The sequence below is a fragment of the Coenobita brevimanus genome, chromosome 103, assembly GCF_032717465.1.
Source record: "Coenobita brevimanus isolate Jiangsu-jjx chromosome 103, ASM3271746v2, whole genome shotgun sequence".
Lineage (NCBI taxonomy): Eukaryota > Metazoa > Arthropoda > Malacostraca > Decapoda > Coenobitidae > Coenobita > Coenobita brevimanus.
Genome location: NC_137056.1, coordinates 32609462 through 32625309, shown reverse-complemented (window position 1 = coordinate 32625309; position 15848 = coordinate 32609462). Strand labels below are relative to the sequence as shown.

General features: G+C 48.9%; 1 protein-coding gene across 2 annotated transcripts in view; it reads right to left on the bottom strand.

Moving 5' to 3' along the window:
- Positions 1 to 1997: 1997 nt before the first annotated feature.
- LOC145415737 (innexin inx2-like) overlaps positions 1998 to 15848 on the bottom strand; it is a 196438-nt gene continuing 182587 nt past the window's right edge. For both annotated transcript variants that reach the window (XM_080284970.1, XM_080284969.1), the window contains exon 4: positions 1998 to 2397. In XM_080284970.1, the coding sequence (XP_080141096.1) occupies positions 2200 to 2397 (198 nt within the window). In that variant the 3' untranslated portion in view covers positions 1998 to 2199. The remainder of the gene's footprint in view (positions 2398 to 15848) is intronic.

Genomic DNA, 15848 nt, shown 5'->3' with positions numbered 1-15848 from the left:
CTTATCCAAACACTGTATCCATCAAAATTGAGCTGCACACTACTTTCTTACAAAAGACCTACCCTATATACAGTACAATAGCATATCATAACTGGCATGAGAAAAATACTGTCTCAAAAGAAACAGCCTTCATCCCAATCAATGTGTAGGCTTGAAAACTGGAGTAAAATAAATGATTTGTAAAATAAGAAAGTATAGCAGTTTCCTCTTCTAACAGTAATAATTTTGCTTCAAATGACCCAATCAAGCCCATTATTTATTGTACAGTAATATGAATAAAAATCTAGAGGGAACAAATTATTCAGCACAACCTTCCATTTACAAGCAACCCTCATCACAAGTCAGGGATGTTTTCTAAAATATTACAACTTTTTTCAAATCACTAGTGCCATAAATTTGGGGAACTGGCAGGTCACCATTATATTTAAGGTCATAAAGGAACTTTTAACAGGCATTTTTTCCTGCAATTTACAGTGAACTTATTAACAAACAATAAAAAAAAAGAAAAAAAGAAGGATTTATTGTATGTAAACCTTGTGTGCTTCCACATAGCCCTGATGTGGCTGCTTAATGGCACATATTTTCCTACAAATAATACAATAACAATTAATTCCACTATAAATCCTTTGAGATGTGAGGGTCTGAGGCTAACCAACTGCAGTCCATTATATCTAAGGGTAGATTAACATCCTACTTTCCTTGACAGCATTACATGACAAAAGCCTTTTGGGGATCAAACCTATGGAAGGTTATCATTCCAACTACCGCATTCTAACCACTAGAACACCAGGTACATATAATTCACAGGTGTATATTCATAAGTTGCTTAAACTCGCCACAACGACCTAAACTGCACTTCTGAAACTATAAATTAATCATAACTTAATGAAAAAATAAAGAATTATAATATAGTGCTGTCCCTATCTATGACATATGAAGGCAATGATATGCCTTATTAGAAATTAGCATATGAAATAGAAACATCTGATATGTATAATGCATTTCATATTAAATGCAAACTCCTTGTGTAATATTCTGTCCTTATATGTCAACAGACTGAGCCTTCTGAGAATGCCTAACATCCTAACTAAGGGAACTCGTACAAAGTTAAGAATTGAAATTAAATCATGATGCTTATGTGCAATAAGAAATAAAGAAGGTACAAAATACAATATGTATACAATACAAGTATATGTCCAAGAACATTATATATCACATAAGTGAGAATAAGGAACAACAAACTTCAGCAAAATTTTCTCATTAATCTTAATTTATTTACACTCTTCCTCTCCCTGTGCTGTTCCTTGCCAATGTGAATCCTAGCTCTTCTGTTCCATTTTATCTCTAGCTCCTATTCACTCTACTCTTCTCTTTATTACAACATTACATTCCTCTTTCCTGTTCCACAACAGAGCAGTCTACACTGTAAGAAACACGAGAGGAAGCAACTATAATGATAAACCGATCAGTGAATCTGTTCTCTGCTAGCAAGGAGAGACTCCTTCAGAACAGTAACAACATAGCTGAAATGTAGTGTCATGTTCATTTACATTGTTCAAATGACATACCGGTATCTTTTAGCTATTCATGAATTTAAACAGCACCTTAACTTACTCCTGTGATACTTAAACCTAAGTCAAGAACACTGATACAAGACAATAAATTGCAAACAACATGCACTTACTAGTGCAGTATAACAGCAGTACTTCTACCATACATCATTTTGTCATTTTCATACTTAAATTTTATACTCATGCATGCATCGTCCAGGAATGAGAACAGTATCATATAATATAAAACATTAAGTCATACAAGTTGGCCTTCAAAAAAAATAGTAAAACAATTAATGATACTGTAAGAAAATTTCAGTAACAGTACGGGCAAATGCATGTCTCAGTATCATTGACTGTTATCAATTAGAAACAAATGAGACCTAAATGAATGCATAAATAATTTTCATAGCTTTAAGGTATTTATGTGATGTTTCAGGAAATTTATTTCACAGACTCAGAGCTTCCAAATATTCAGTATGCCCTAAAAAATGCACTAACAGAGAAAAACTTGACTTACGCATACCTTATCATTACATACAGCACTATTAAACATAATTTTTGTCACAAATGAGCTGTAGTACACATTATGGAAAAAAACAAAACAAAAAAGCAATCTAAAATCCTCACACAAATGTAGAGACTGTCATTAACTGCCAACTAGCATGGGTTTGCGTTCGAGTGTAGACACTGAGTTCTCAAGCTCCTTGGCGAATTCTTTAAGGAACTCTCCATATACAGTGGGTTCCATGTTGCGCCCCAAGTGGTAGATCAGGAACCAGTCTCCCAGGTTGCACTTCTTGGCAATCAAATCCAAGTTTGGTCGACCTGCCCATCGCCCACGAGCCTGAGGAGAACAAGGTATTTAAGATTTGGTTTAATTTTAATGACCAGCAGTCTGATTATTTTCATCTTAGTAAAAACAGACTCCAAGGTGTAGGGGCCAAAGGCCAGGCTATCATAATCATGTGCATTTAGAGATATACATGACTATCTATTTTTATTTTTTTCTGTGGCATTACATAATTAAAAACCTCTAATAACCTTGGTCTACGAGGAATCAAACCTATGCACATGCTAAGGCTGCCACTTTGACTGGAATGTTCACTACACCACTTCGCCACTATAATTATAAATCTGTAGATATGATTGCATTCTGAAATGACAACAACGAAAGGCATCACGACACTCCCAGGAGGTGACAACGGAGGGGTAAGCAGGGCGCACGTGATGTCTGTGCGATATGGACATAAGTCCCATATAGTTGCGCGCCCCTATTCCTCAGAATGCACCCAGCGCGAACATCTGAGTCCAGGTGCATTACCCTTTCACTGACCCAGCCTGCGACAGGATCAGGGTGGAGCTACAAACATAGCTCCAGGCAGCATCCCAGTGACGGCTGGTAGCCGCACACTTAAAGCAACGGACTGTAGCCGTGACCCTGCAATGGCTGGTAGCTGCACCTTAAAAGCAACAGCCTGTAGCCGCGCCCTTAAGAGACAGCCAGCAGCTGCTTGTAGTACCCCCCCCCCCTGCAGAACCCGTGACGGCCAGTTGCTGCACGCAGGGAGAGAATAGTATGCCCTCTCTCCTTCTGCAGTTGCCTCGAGGGGCACAACACCGGTGACGGCCGGCAGCCGCACCAGTAGACTAGGGATGGCCTGTAGCCGCCCTTCGCCTACACATCGCCCCTCATACGGGACTTCGGCAATGGCCGGTAGCCGTGCCCGCAGGCAGGTGATGGTCAGTAGCTGCACTTTGTCTGCAGTCCCGTCAGTGAGTCAGGCCCCGGTGACGGCCAATTGCTGCACCGACGGGAAAGGGATGGCCTGTAGCTGCCCTCCTCCTGTTGCCCAAGGGATCTCGGTGACAGCCAGTAGCCACGCCAGGGAGGGGCTCCTTAACCCTTAACCCCTAAAATGCGGGTGTTTACAGTCGATCCCCCCCGAGTGGCGGGGTTGTATCGCGGTCTGAGTACCTGTAGGAAAATATTCGCCAAAAATCAGAGATTAACCCTAGAACATTATACTTGGTATAGCAGATAGTACTTACATTCAGCTTTCTCCAGAGACAGGTGTTGAGCCTTCGTGGACTACCCAAGGACTTGTGGAGACTTGCAAAGTTGGGTAACCAAATTTTCACTTTCACACCTCCAGCAACCCAGTTTCCCCTCTACCACAGCCTCATTCTGTCACAGTAAACTTTATACTACAACGTAAAGGTAGTTAGGAATCCGTATTTGTACAATAAGCACTGAAAATAAGGCTAAAATCAACGGAGCGTACGGCCGACATGCACTGTGGTGGCGGTCTTCCCGTCACTCAACAAACATTTCCATTTTCACAGCTAAAAACATGTATACTACATTATTTTCAATCATATTACTTCCCAAAAGATCACCACGGCGCGCTTTTTATTCTGCATTACGTCCGCCACTTTATTCTCGCTCCTGTCGGCCGCTTGCACTGACTGGGAAGAGCTAGAACTCGCCATAATCTCACTTTGAAAGCCTGCAGTAAACTGACGCTAAACAGAGGCAAAAGCTAGTGTTACAACTGGGGAAACAAGCGTTTCCTAGTAGCATAAACTGCTTGTGAGAGGAGATCGCAGATTTACAGTTCTGAGCGCTCAGAGCGCTGCCATGTATCACAGCCAGGCTGGCCGGGCCGTGGTGGGGGGGGTACAGGGGGAAAACGCGATATTTGGCAACAACTGAGGTCAGTAGTACAAAGGTAAAGTATGCTAGTTGTAGCTAGAGGGTGGTGGTACTGATAGACAATACCAGCTGGAGCCTGCTTGCCCGCGGTTATTCAAAATTTACTAAAATCGCAAACGCGACGACCCGCCGTCCTGCCCTTATGGCCGAGCGTCGCAAACGCGACGATCCGCGTTTTAGGGGTTAAAGTACTAATCTCATCAATCGGACTTTTTGCACAATTTCTAAAAGGACGAGCAGCACCGATTGTGCAACATCCACAAAAAACTGGCAGCAGCTGGCTCCACCTCAACTGTGACGCAGATGGCTTCTAACCAATCAGAACTAAGTGTTGGACACACCGGAGGGGGGGACCCAGGCGGTGGGGGGTGTACCCCCCACCTCCCTCTACCCCATTACCTTGTTCCTACCCTACCTCCCACCCCTCTTACCACCACCATCACCACTCCCACACCCTCCTCATGCATCCCCCCCCCTCCCATGTGGATCCCCCCATGACTGGGGGAGGGTATTTCCCCCCTACTCCCCCTCCATGTCCCTGTACTCCACTGGGGCCCTTCCTTTGTGTCTTGTGGTGGTCTCCTCCCATCCCTATACTCCCCCTCCTGGCCTTACCACCTCCCACCACCATCCCCAACCCCCTTCCCTTACCCCAACTCCCTAGCATGTGGTATCTTTACCTCCCCAGCCTCGAATATTGTGTATTTTTTACGTTTTATGGCGCGTTCTTAAATCATTACCTGTAATTTATTCGTGTCTTTGCATACAGATATGCACACCACAATTATTTTAGCTGTCTTTATTCAAAACCCACTCAAAAAAGAAATTTTCTTTTATGCCGACGCTTGCAAACATGTTGGAGCCTTTAAAAACTAAAAGAAACAAAACGAAAACTATCTAGATTTGACAGCTAGGAGGGAAGGGACAGAGGGGAGATTAGGCGAGGGGAGGGAAGGGAAGGGAAGAAAGAGGAGGGGAGGGAGGGGACTGGAGGAGGGGAGGATAAGTTTTACTATTTATCATATTTTTATTAGGGGGTTCATGACCATTTTCCCTAGCTAGATTTGACAGCTCGGCGGGGAGGGAAGTGGGGAGGGGAAGTTAGGCGAGGGGAGGGGAGGGAAGGAAAGGGGAGGTAGGGGATTGGAGGTATGGGGAGGGGAGGATAATTTTTACTATTTATCATATTTATTGGGGGGGTTGTCACCATTTTATTTTTTTCTAAGCACATTACAATGGTTTATAACATCAATACACACCAAAAAAAAAAAAATTGACTTTGGTGATTTTTTTACGTATTTTTGCAAAGAAAACAGGTGCAAGCGGCATACTTTCTTTCTCGTCGGGGCCGTGACGGGTAACTATTATAAACTTTTATGGGCCATAGCTCGGTAACTATTGGGTCTGGGAGGGTGGGGTTTACGTTTCCAGGTGTGTAAATTTAAGCTCTATAAATCGGGCATAAAACTTTTAACCTTTGAGAAAGTCGAAAAATAGGCCTGTTTTTGCATCCTGGAGGTCAGTCGAGGCTGGAGAATTGCATACCCTAGGGGTTAAAAGCCCTTCGCCCCTTGTGACTCCACAACCCGAGGGAGATCCTGAAAGTCGGGCCCCTATGACGGCCAGTTGCCGCACCGACAGGACAGGGATGGCCTGTAGCCACCCTCCTCCCATTGCCCAAGGGACTTCGGCGACAGCCGGTAGCCACGCCAGGGAAGGGCGCCCTAAAAGCCCTTCGCCCCCTTCGACTTCACTACCTGAGGGAAACCGCTGTTTGAGCTGCCCCTCTGGTGGCAGAGCAAGTCCCACCCTTGGTTCCCCCAACCGAGGCAGCCTCCACGAGGAGCACCTTTCCATCCAGGACTGGTGGAGAGGAACCATCTTGACCCCAGGGTTACACTCCATCCAGTCGGCGCCAGAGGGAGACCAACACCTGTCGGACTCCTGCCGCCCTCCACACCCCAGCCCCACCCTGATGGAGAAGCAGCAGGAGCGAGACCGCAGCCGACGGGCCCTCCACGCCGCCCCTAGCACCCCGGGGAGTGACCTCTCCAGTCCCGAGAAGCGATGCCCTTCCCTCACCAGGTGCCTGCAGAAGCGCCTTCAGAGAATCTTTGGCTCCAGTTCCGAGGGCCAGACCCCCGTACCATGCCCCTCTAGTGAAGAGCCCTCCACCACGCCTGACCACAGCCCATCCCGGAGGATGACGCCCCCACGGATAGTCCCATGGTCCCTCAACGAGAGGACACCTGAGGGGACGCAGCTGACACTGGGCCGCCATCTGTGAGCTGCTGCCCCCCCCACCCTTGTTTGGCCTGCTCCTCTACCCCATATCCCCATAGTGACTGATTTCTCTGCCTGCGTGTGAAAGTGAAAGTGACTGCATGAGTGTAAAGTACAGTGACAGTGTCTGAGCTGCCAAACTATAGTGAAAGTGATAAGAGACACAACCAGTGTATAATGCGGGACAGATATAGAAATAATATAAAGAACAAGCAGCCCTAGAACAAAGGGTAGTCACATCTTCCCTTATATGCAGTGTCTGTCTGTCCGTCAGTATCCTGCGAGATACCTATAACTGATATACACCTGTCAATTCTGTTTCTTGCCTTTAGACAGAGTCTACCTTCCTGTATCAAGAATTTGGTAATATATGTGCAAGGTTATTGCCCTGTGTTTTTATGCCCTGTTCCTCTCACACTGTGTCTAAGCTCTGGTCTAGAAAGGGAACCCAACTATATCTTAGGTGTTATTAGGATGGGACGCCGACCTAAAAACGCCTAGCACAATGCTGGTGGACAGCGGTGGTTCTTGACCTGGGCAAACACAGAGAGGAGCAAACAGGGATATCGGCAAAATGGTAACCAAACTGCATGTACAATTGCCCAAATTTGATCAGGAGCAGTACAATATTCACACGTACTTGTCCATAGTCAAGCCACTGTTGGATATTGGCTTTGAATATGACAGACAGAAGATTGCAGTCAGCCTACCACTTCTGGGCAAGGCAGCAGCCAGTACTGCACCCAAAGTTGTCCCCAAACTAACATGGGCGAATTTTACCAAGATCGTAATAGAAGCGATCACACCATCCCTAGGAAGAGTGGTGGCATTGTCCCAACTGGACAGCCTAACATACGACGGAAGCCTGGATGACACTCTCATCCAGGCCAGGCGGCTCGTCACCGCCACTCACCCAGAAGCTGACACGGAAACCCAGGAGCAGCACACGTTTAACAGCCTGCTCAGAGTTCTCCCCGGTATGGTCAAGGAACACTTCACCATACACGACCCAATGAGAGATCTGGACAAGGACATCCAGCTAATACAGCGACTCCTGACCTCCCACTTCACCCCTCAACAAATCAACGTAGTAAGCAAATTCCCTACGAATAAACCAGCCCCACCCAGCAAGCCTCAGCCACCACCAATCCACACCAACCCTACCTAGGGCACACCCCACAAACAAGCGCCCGGCGTATAAGGAGAACCAGAATTTAATTACATTCAATCCCTGGGAGTTCTCCACTTGTAGCCACAGGTGTCCACTCTACGACATCCAGGAGCAGCTTAAAGCAGCCCGATGTAAATCAAACACACCAGGCCAACGCAAGGTATCCTCATTAGAGAATGAGGGCCCCGAAGACGACACTACACCACAGGAAGACACTGATCTCAGGGAAATAGAGCCGGAGGAAAAGGAGATCCCACAGCAACTGGATATTTAGGCCCGCACCCTCCCACAGTGGCACAGGCCATCTCTCGGAAATATCGCCTCCCAGTCTACAATAAGATGAGACTGTACGGGGTTAAAGCAAGGCTTCTGGCCGATACGGAAGCAGCCAGAGCATGCCTCTATTGTCACTTCTACTCCCATCACAAATTGGCTTTTGGCTCGCTTTTCCCTACGTCGACTCATCTCGTGGACACAGGGGATGGCCCCCTACCCATTCATGGGGAAACCTGGGCCTTATGCACTGACACTCACCAGAAAGTCTCTACCCAGCACAAATTCATCGTGCTCGACTCAGCTTGTCACTCCTACGATGGATATCTGGGACTGGACCTCCTACGGAAGCTACAGACAACCATCAATTGCCACAAGCAGCAACTTCACTTTCATGAGCCACCAGTCTCCTTCCCCAATCCCCCACAACCCCTGTGCACCTGCAAACCCTCCCCCACCCCTCCCAAGCACTGCCTCCCTGATCGCGATTGGCAACGTCCTCGCCCAAGTCCAGGAGGGACAAGAACACATCATCGCCTGCTCCAGTCACACCTTTAACCAGGCTGAAAAGAATTACGCCGCAACCAAGCAGGAGTGCCAGGGCATCATCTGGGTTTTGGAACATTTCCAGAACAAATGTTACCATCATCACAGATCATCAGTCGCTCCAATGGCTGCGGCAATCCAACACCCACAATGCCCAGCTCATTAGGTGGAGGGAGACGTTAGAGGAATATAATGGTGAGATCGCCTACCGCACCAGCAAGCTCCACACTAACGCTGACACACTCGCGCCTGCCCCTCAGTGCCATCCGATCCAAGCCGGAGCTCCTCCAACAGTGGCATGACAAGGACCGCCCCCCCTGGATTCCACCCCGTTTATTTGCCAAACTCCACGGACAGGGTGACAATTTATTCACCCCATTGGGCCAAATCCTCCTCAACCCTCACACTGCTTTACACACCATGAAGCATCTCCACGCGATAATGGAATCCACTTAGGTATCAAGAAGCTCTTCCACGTGTTCAACGACACCTATTGGACCCCTAACCCCAGCAGCCTGGCCAAGCAAGTCACCCAGTCCTGTTGTCCCTGTGCATTAGGCAAGGATGTCACCTGCACTGCCAGCCCATCAGGCAGCATAACTACCCACAAGCCTTGGCAGTTGCTATCAGTAGATGTGGTGGGGCCCCTGCCCCCTAAGTCCGGGTACCGTTACATCATCACCTTTGTAGATACATATTCTAAATTCCTTATCACGTGCCCGACAAAAGAGCATTATGCCGTGGCCATGGCCGATGCCCTTGTCCTCCATGTATTCCCCTATTTTGGAATTCCACAGGCCCTGCACAACGCCCCTGAGTTTACCAGCAACATCTGGCAAGAGCTAGCCGACCTATTCGGCTACCACATCTCCTACTCCTCTCCATACTGGCCACAGGGGAACAGATTTGTGAGAGCAGCCACCACACTCTCATGAACCAAGTGCGGACTAGAATCGAGGAGACGAAGAATTGACAATTGGCCTGCACGTTAAAATCGTCCAGTGGGGAATCAACTCCTGCCCCCGAGAAGACGGTATATCCCCTCACGAGCGGATTTTCGGGGAGGCCCCTCTCCTCCTGCCACTACGCCGACACCTACAGCCTCCCACCACGCCCCCCATGTCTGACCCCCTCCACCATCTCAAGCGGTGCCTTCACCACTTCCAAAACAGCCTGGACCTCCAACCTGATGCCACCCCCTCGAACCCCTACAAACCCAGTGATTCTGTGATGGTTGCCAAGCTCCCAATTCCCCACAAACTATCCCCCTGCTTCATGGGCCCCTACACTGTCACCCACATCCCTAACCCTTACCAAGTGATCATAGATTATCATAACACGCCACGAACATACAGAAATCGTCATGTGCACCCGTTTCACACCACCACCTACCCCCCGTCCACCTCACCAGCCCCCCACACCACCTCACCGCCACTCGCTGCCTCAGACCCTTCCCCTGACTCCTACAATTGGTACATCACCCCTTCCTCCTCCCTCCCATCCTTGCCTACTCTCTCAACTTCCGCCCCTCATGCCACCTCGCCTCCCACCTCACCACTGCTGCAAATCCCTTCCCCCAGCCAACCCCCCGCCCCCTTGTCACCGCCTCCCTCGACCCCAGCACCTCACGTTTCACCCCGCCACCCTCGCACCGCCTGAGCACACCAAGACCACCCACCACCCACACGCCCACCCGTCATCCTCCATCACCCTTATCACCACATCACTGCTCCCCGGCATCACCTCATCTCCCTCCTCCATCCCCAAACCCCCGCCCCAAACGCCGCCCACCACAGCACCTCACCACGAGCAGTCAAAATACACCACGAGGCAGCACCTACACAGCCTTGTCTGCCACCCCGCCACGCCGCCTCTGCATGCCAAGACCGCCCACAACACCCACACTACCACCCACTCCTATACCCTCCTCCACCACCCCTACCTCTACATTGCCACCCCCCATCACCACCTCACCTTCCCCCTCCACCCCCAAATCCCCACCCCGGTCACTCACACCATGCACAACCAGAGCACCATGTGGCAGCACTCCTACCTCGCCACCTACACCCTCCCTAAAAACCACCATCACCCGATCCGGTCGCCTCTTGCGCTCTCCCGTCAGATATACCACAACCCCATCCCCCACCCCCTCTGTTTCACCCCCCAAACTGGACTTAATCACCCCCAACACCATCCCCATCACCCTCAGACTACACCAAGCCCAGCTAAAATCTCCTTTCACCCCTATCCCTGGGGAAAACACCTGTGTCTCTCCCCAGCATAAAATCACCACCCCCGCCTCCATCACCAGCATTCAGCTGAGACCACCGGAGGAGCAACCACCCACTGCCATGAGAGTCAGATGCGCCACCTGGGCACCAGTCTGCGGCAGGAAGTGCCGCATCCATGGACTACACCACCTCCTCCAGATCCTCTGCACCTCTTCTCAGCCCTCCACCCTCTACCTAACCTACACCCCACAGCTTGGTGAGAACAGACCAACCACCCAATGGATCACCCTCCTCCAACACCTGATCCCAGATCACGACACCAGCACCACCAAGACCTACTACATCCAAGCACAGGGACGTGACTTTTCCCACCACGACGGTGGTGAAATGACGACAACGGAAGGCATCACGACACCCCCAGGAGGCGAGAATGGAGGGGTAAGTAGGGCATGCATGACATCCGTGCGATATGGAAGTAAGTCCCATACAGCCGCATCCCTATTCCCCGGAATGTACCCAGCACGAACATCTGAGTCCGGGTGCATTACCCTTTCACTGACCCAGCCTGCATCAGGATCGGGGTGGAGCTAGAAACACAGCTCCAGGCAGCACCCCAGTGACGGCCGGTAGCCGCACACTTAAAGCAATGGCCTGTAGACGTGCCCCTGCAACGGCCAGTAGCCATGCACAAGTGACAGCCAGTAGCCGCACCTTAAAAGCTACGGCCTTTACCCATGCAACAGCAACAGCCGGTAGCCACGCTTTTAAGAGACGGCCAGCAGCCACTCATGGTGCTTTCCCCCACCCCCACAGAACCTGTGATGGCCAGTTGCCACACATGGGGAGAGAACAGTATGCCCTCTCTCCTGCAATTGCCTCAAGGGGCACAACACCCGTGATGGCTGGCAGCCACACCTGTAAACAAGGGATGGCCTGTAGCTGCCCTTCGCCTACACATCGCCCCTCATATGGGACTTTGGTGACAGCCGGTATCCGCGCCCACAGGCAGATGATGGCTGGCAGCTGCACTTCGTCTGCAGTCCCGTCAGGGAGTCGGGCCCCAGTGACAGCCAGTTGCTGCACCGACAGGAAAGGAATGGCCCATAGCCACCTTCCTCCCATTGCCCAAAGGACCTCGGCGATGGCCAGTAGCCACGCCAGGGAGGGATGCCTTAAAAGCCCCTCGCCTCCTGTGACTCAACCCGAGGGAGACCCTGGAAGTTGGGCCCCGGTGACGGCCAGTTGCCGCACCGATGGGACAGGGACGGCCTGTAGCAGCCCTCCTCCCATTGACCAAGGGACCTCAACAACGGCCGGTAGGCACCAGGGAGGGGCACCCTAAAGGCCCCTCACCCCCTTTGACTTCACTACCTGAGGGAGACCCCTGTTCGCGCTGCCCCTCTGGTGCAGTGGCGTACCTGAGGGCGGGGGGGAGCTGTTTGAAACTGCCCCCCAGGCACCCAATTGAGGGGGGCCCCCAAAAGCCTTAAAAATTTATAAGCTTTTTTATTAATATTCAAAAATATATATACTTATCATCCCGACAATCCCAGCTGAGATGTTAGATAAGAATGAGAATTAGAGGGGCTGGGCTCTTTGCGAAGCACCCCTCCAGGAAGGGGGCCCCGCAAAGAACCTAGCCCCCTGGGCCCCCAGATCTCTAGGTACACCCCTGCTCTGGTGGCAGAGCAAGTCCCACCCTTGGCTCCCCCTACCGAGGCAGCCTCCATGAGGAGCACCTTTCCAATCAGGACTGGTGGAGAGGAACCATCTTGACCCCGGGGTTACACTCCATCCAGCCAGCGCCAGAGGGAGACCAACCCTTGTTGGACTCCTGCCGCCTGCAACTCCGCAGCCCCACCCTGATGGCGAAGCAGCAGGAGCAAGACCGCAGCCAACGGGGCCTCCACGTCGCCCCTAGCATCCCAGGGTGTGACCTCTCCAGTCTGGAGGAGGAGTGATGCCCTTCCCGCATCGGGCGCCTGCAGGAGCGCCTTCAGAGAATCTTCGGCCCCAGTCGCGAGGGCCAGACCCTCATACCAAGACCTTCCAGTGCGGGGCCCTTCACCATGCCTGACCACATCCCATCCTGGAGGACGACTCCCCCACGGATAGTCCCATGGCCCCTCAACAAAAGACACCTGAGGGGATGCAGCTGACACTGGGCCGCCACCTGTAAGCCCCCCTCCCCCTTGGTTGGCCCGCTCCCCTGCCCCATATCCCCATAGTGACTGTGATTTCTCTGCCTGTGAGTGAAAGTGAAAGTGACTGCACAAGTGTAAAGTACAGTGACAGTGTTTGAGCCGCCGAACTATAGTGAAAGTGATGAGACACAACCAGCGTATAACGCGGGACATATAGAAATACTATAAAGAACAAGCGGCCCTAGAACAAAGAGTAGTCACATCTTCCCTTAAGTGCAGTGTCTGTCAGTCCATCGGTATCCTGCGAGAGACCTGTAACTTATATACACCTGTCCATTCCAGTTTCTTACGTTTGGACAGAGTCTAGCTTCCTGTATCCAGAATTTGGTAATATAAGTGCAAGATTGTTGCCCTGTGTTTTTATGCCCTGTTCCTTTCACACTGTGTCTAAGCTCCGGTCTAGAAAGGGATCCCAGCTATATCTTAGGTGTTATTAGGACGGGAAGCCAACCTAAAAACGCCTAGCATAACACATTCATTCTCTATAAATGTATATCATAACCATCCCTCTTGGGTAGAAACCTCAGTCACAAGTACAGAGAATCAAGTCTAAGCAGACTCTCACATTTCTTTGGGGACAGAGAAGAATGAATATACTTTGCTGTACTTATATTCCCTGTGCTGTAAAAGGTAATTCAAAAGGGACAGGGTTGTGCGGCTGAGAATAAGGTTACCTATATATCTTATTCAGTCCAAAGCTGCCACGTACATTTACTGCTTGCTATATCCGCAGGATCTTACCATTTGAAAGGCCTCTTGCATGAACAGTATTAATGAAGATATCAAACCCATAAGTTATAACAATCTCTCCTAAACTGGGTGGTCATCTATAGGTAGTATAGAAAGTCACTGTATTGAAGTTAATGATCTTCCATTTCCCCCAAAAGGGGGATGGCGGACTGCTGCTGGGCAACTTCACCCCATTATTTACCATGCTTACATTCAGATACAAGTCTGAAGGCCACACCACCAACAATTTTTCCTCAGTACAGTGCCTAAACATCATTCTTTCCTTCACTGAAACTTTCACTATGGTTGCTACTTTAAAAGGCATACATGAGATGGATGACTTCGAAGATGTACAAGGTCAAGTGTGAGCACACAAACAGTTGAAGTAAGGCATGGACAAGATAGTAAAACCCAGTCAACGGTATACCTGTTTCAGATCAGCTCCCACCTCAAGAATTTAGATGGAAAAAATTGTTTAAGGCAGGAAGAATAATAATATACATATATATGTACATAAATACGCTATCATAGATGGAAAACCAAGAGATACCGGTGACAGACTTCTGCAAGTGCTCATGGGCCCTTCGGACCCCTTGCACTTGCTCCTGCGGAGGGCTCTCGCGTTTATATGCTGTTCTTGTGTAACGTTGTCGCTTCGATTTTTTGTAGCTAACCAATTGATCGTGTTATTTGCAGTTTCGGGAATGGAACCCAGTTTATCTTAGTTCGACCTCTGGGCAAAAAATCCTACGGAGATCCTATGCCGGGCTTCAGGAGCAGCTTTTTTTTTTTTTTTTTTTTTTTTTTTTTTGGGGTGGGGGGAGCTCAAAATGTGATCGCTCATTAAATATAGTAAAAGTTTTTCAATCGTGATGGGACCAAGTTTTTTTTTTCACATCAAATTTTTTGCTGTTTTTGTGCCAATTTTGGTGTGATTTGAATGTGTAGTTTCTGCCCAAAATACACACAAACACACACAGCTACTGCTATAGTATATTACAGTAGATGGTTCTTTCTCCTTTTGTATGTCTTACCACGGGTGTTTCAATCAATATAAGTATAGTGCTCTCATAAACTGTTTGCAAGGCATAAAAAAACAATCTGAAGGAGTGTATACATTACTAGACTTAATCCAAGAGAACGCAATACTCTGCACTATTTGGTCATGTGCATCTTGTACATCGGAGGTACCCGTGTTTTTGACCTTTAGAAAAACGTTTGCCTTGGGCTGCATAATACTGTCCACTTACTGCCAAATGAGGAAAAATTGGACACCGGTGCTAACACAAAAACGAACACACTCTCTCTCTCTCTCTTAGAGAGTTAGGGCATGTCTGAAAAATTTGGCCAAGGCTACTTTTGCTGGCACACCGGAAGTAATGAACATGCATGGCACCCACTGTCACTGTTACCTGCCACCAGGAGGTGAACAAAAGGGCTTTCTCATGCATGCATAGACAACTTTCAAAAAGGTAAGCCTAAATTGAGACCTTCCTCAAAACGAAAGGCCTAAACACTGTGACAGAGCAGGTATACTTCCAAGTAGCCAGCAAGGGTTTAGGATAAATAACTGCAGTCAAGAGTGCCGGAAGTGGGGGAGGGGAGCAGAAGCCCCCTGAATTATTAGTGGGAAGACAAACTGGAGTTATTACCCCCCCCCCCAATATCTTGTCGTGAACTCATTACAGATATGTTAGGCAGCACTAACAAGAAATTTGAATACATAGGTTGCAGTATGTCAGTTTTCACAAAAGTATGATTATTTCAATTTGTAAAGATGAAGTAAGTTAGGACTATATGTCTGTGTTCAGGGTAGCCACTGTTTGGGTATGAATCTCAGGATAAATAGGAGGGTGATGCAGATGTAGACTACTTACTTTCCATTTATGATCTCCTTGGAAATCCCTCCAATGGGTGGCCACACGGCAGAAAAGCCTCCAATATACTTGTGTGAACATGCACTCCTCACATCCTAATCTCTGTATTCCCCACATGTTCCCTCACTTATGTGTTCTACTCAGTCTTCTCAACACACTTCAAGTGTCCCTCAAATGCTGTATGCAGTATTCACAAGTCCATTTCCATCTCTCTCTCTCTCTCTTTATATAAAGCCCACCAATCACACCCAAACCAAGGGCCAGAGAC